At 36.1% G+C, this 2,602-nt stretch overlaps 1 protein-coding gene across 4 annotated transcripts; it reads right to left on the reverse strand.

The window, feature by feature from the left end:
- Nucleotides 1-1,639: 1,639 nt before the first annotated feature.
- Nucleotides 1,640-2,582, reverse strand: LOC107570232 (integumentary mucin A.1-like). 4 transcript variants are annotated; one of them, XM_016256442.1, is made up of 3 exons: nucleotides 2,351-2,582; nucleotides 2,055-2,212; nucleotides 1,640-1,967 (listed from the first exon to the last, which is right to left on the reverse strand). In XM_016256442.1, exons 1-3 carry the CDS (start codon nucleotides 2,545-2,547, stop codon nucleotides 1,660-1,662), a joined length of 663 nt encoding a protein of 220 aa, XP_016111928.1. In that variant the 5' UTR covers nucleotides 2,548-2,582; the 3' UTR covers nucleotides 1,640-1,659. The 4 variants fall into 4 exon arrangements, with proteins under 4 accessions (XP_016111928.1, XP_016111927.1, XP_016111929.1 ...); XM_016256441.1 differs by having other exon boundaries at nucleotides 1,640-1,738; nucleotides 1,829-1,967; nucleotides 2,055-2,582; XM_016256443.1 differs by lacking the exon at nucleotides 2,055-2,212 and having other exon boundaries at nucleotides 1,640-1,877; nucleotides 2,361-2,582.
- Nucleotides 2,583-2,602: the final 20 nt, after the last annotated feature.

Raw genomic sequence — 2,602 nt, forward strand, 5'->3', positions numbered from 1 at the left:
GCTTAACAATCTATGATCCGGCACAGAATTGTCTCAAATCTAATAAAACCTTGACTCACCTCTCTCTCTTATGAATTATGAGATCTCATAATTCATCACCCATAAATATAAAACACTAAACCTCAAACTATTAGGTGTTGTTGCATATGTGTGTAATAAGAATAATAAAATAATAAGAACTTAAATCATTATTTCATGTTCATGTACTGATCTATTTGTTAAATACTGTGTGCAATTAAACTGCTGCGATTGAATCAACAAGCCTGTGAAATGAACTCTGCAACGCTTTTCTAAAACTATACTAAACCAGGTTTGTCATTGCCGTAACCTATACATAGACTGTTCCTGCATGCCATGTAAAGAGTTACTAATAATTGAAATGTTCACCATTTATTGTGAGGAAGTCAAAAAATTTTGGATAGTTGCTTTTGAAATTTTATAGACAAGGAAACGCAAACACTCATAACATATTTTGAACAAATTTTTCAGTTCCACAAAATTGTATCTACTCAAGGCTGTAATTTCTATCCCTTAAATCATTCATTTATGAATGGGCATTATTCATGCAACCAATCATGTGCAAGCATGGGTGGGATTTCTGTTTTAATTGGTTGGAGTTCAGAGTAATGATCTATTGATGAATCTATGAATACTGAAGGAGAAAGATCAAGGAAGCAGAAATGAGACAGGGAATCCCAGTCTGGAATGACTGACAGCTCTCAGCTAACATGTCTCTGACTTCACAGTACTTGCATTTCAAAAATTATTGTATTAGAAATAAGGGGATGCTCCTCTCCACATTTGTGCATGAGCATTGATTAATAAGAAAACTAAAGAGAAATACAACTGATCTGTGTGTGTGTGTGTGTGTGTGTGGGTGCGTGCGTGTGCGTGTGTAGTGAGGCATCCAATTGTGATGAAAAATTTGAACGTGAAGTACATTTATATATACATAATAAATATACATAGTACACACACATATATTATGTACACAAAAACTTTTATTTTAAATGCGATTAAACATTGCCCAGCACTTTTGGCTAATTTTGAGCTACAGACAAAAAAAGTGAAAAATGTAGATTTTGGTCGAATTTCAGGTTTTCACAAAAATTAGTTCATTAAGCCCTTGTATAGTGATCCCAGTGCTCCAAATAGTAATTAAACATCTAAAATTAATTAACAATACAATTTTTTATTTTTTTTGTAACGAACACACTGAAGTGATTTTTACATTTTACATGCTTTGTAGTGCTGTACTTTCTGCAGTTGTGGTACCATTGGTGATACTTTCTATTGTAGTGTCTTTTAAGGTGCTTTTGGTTGTTGTGGTGCTTTTGCAGCTGTGGTATCTGTTGTTGTACTTTCTGGAATTGTGATGCTGCTGGTGGTGCTTGTTGTGGTATCTGTTGCGGTACTTTCTACTTACTCCTGAACACTTGAATTTTATGCTGTGGATATATTCTTGATTCTTCTATAGATATTTTATCAGTGTAATGTAAGGATAACTTAATTAATTATTATATATAATGCTAAATCTTCACATATGATTACAGAAAGATGAATTAAATTATAAGATTAGTTATGTAAAATAACATAAATAAAAGTAAATCAGCACTCATGGATTGTTACCATTTCCATTAATTTAAAAATAATAAATTTTTATTCGGTACCGATGGTGGTGCTGTCTGTTGTTCCATCTGTTTTGGTGCTTTCTGATGTTGCCATCTCCGTTGTTGTATTTTCTGAAGTTGTGGTACCGGTGGTGGTACTCTCTGTTGTCGTGGTCTCTGTTGTTGTGCTTTCTGTTGTTCTAGTGTCTGCTGTTGTACTTTCTGGAGTTGTGGTACTGGTGGTTGTACTTTCTGTTATTGTAGTGCTTTCCGTTGTTGTTATGTCACTTGTTGTGCTTTCTGTTGGTGTAGGGTCTGCTGTTCTACTTTCTGAAGTTGTGGTACCGATGGTGGTGCTTCCTATTGTTGATTTATCAATAGTGGTGCTGTCTGTTTTTGTGTCTGTTGTTGTACTTTCTTGAGTTGTGGTAAAGGTGTTGGCACTTTCTGTTGTTGTAGTATCCATTGTGGTGCTTTCTGTTGTTGTACTTTCTTGAGATGTGGTAAAGCTGTTGGCACTTTCTTTTGTTGTAGTGTCTGTTGTTGTGGTTTCCACTGTTGTACTTTCTGGAGTTGTGGTACCAATGGTAGTGCTTTCTGTTGTTGATGTACTTTCTGTTGTTGTGGATTCAGTTGTGCTTTCTGTAGTTGTAGTATCTGTTGTGATTCTTTCAGTTGTTGTTGAAGTTTCTGCTGTTGTACTTTCTGAAGTTGTTAAACCGGTGGTGGTGCTTTCCAATGTTGTAGTATCCATTGTGGTGCTGTCTGTTGTTATTGTGGTCTCTGCTGTTGTACTTTCTAGAGTGGTGGTACCGGAGGTGGTACTCTCTGTTGTCGTAATGTCCGTTGTGGTGCTTCCTGTTGTTGTGGTCTCTGTGGTAGTACTTTCTGGAGTTGTGGTGCCAGTGGTTGCACTTTCTGTTGTGGTGGTCTCCATTGTGGTAGTACTTTCTGGAGTCGTGGTAATGTTGGTGGTACTTTCTGATGTTGTA

Source organism: Sinocyclocheilus grahami, unplaced genomic scaffold (genome assembly GCF_001515645.1).
Source record: "Sinocyclocheilus grahami isolate Dianchi unplaced genomic scaffold, SAMN03320097.WGS_v1.1 scaffold1429.1, whole genome shotgun sequence".
NCBI lineage: Eukaryota > Metazoa > Chordata > Actinopteri > Cypriniformes > Cyprinidae > Sinocyclocheilus > Sinocyclocheilus grahami.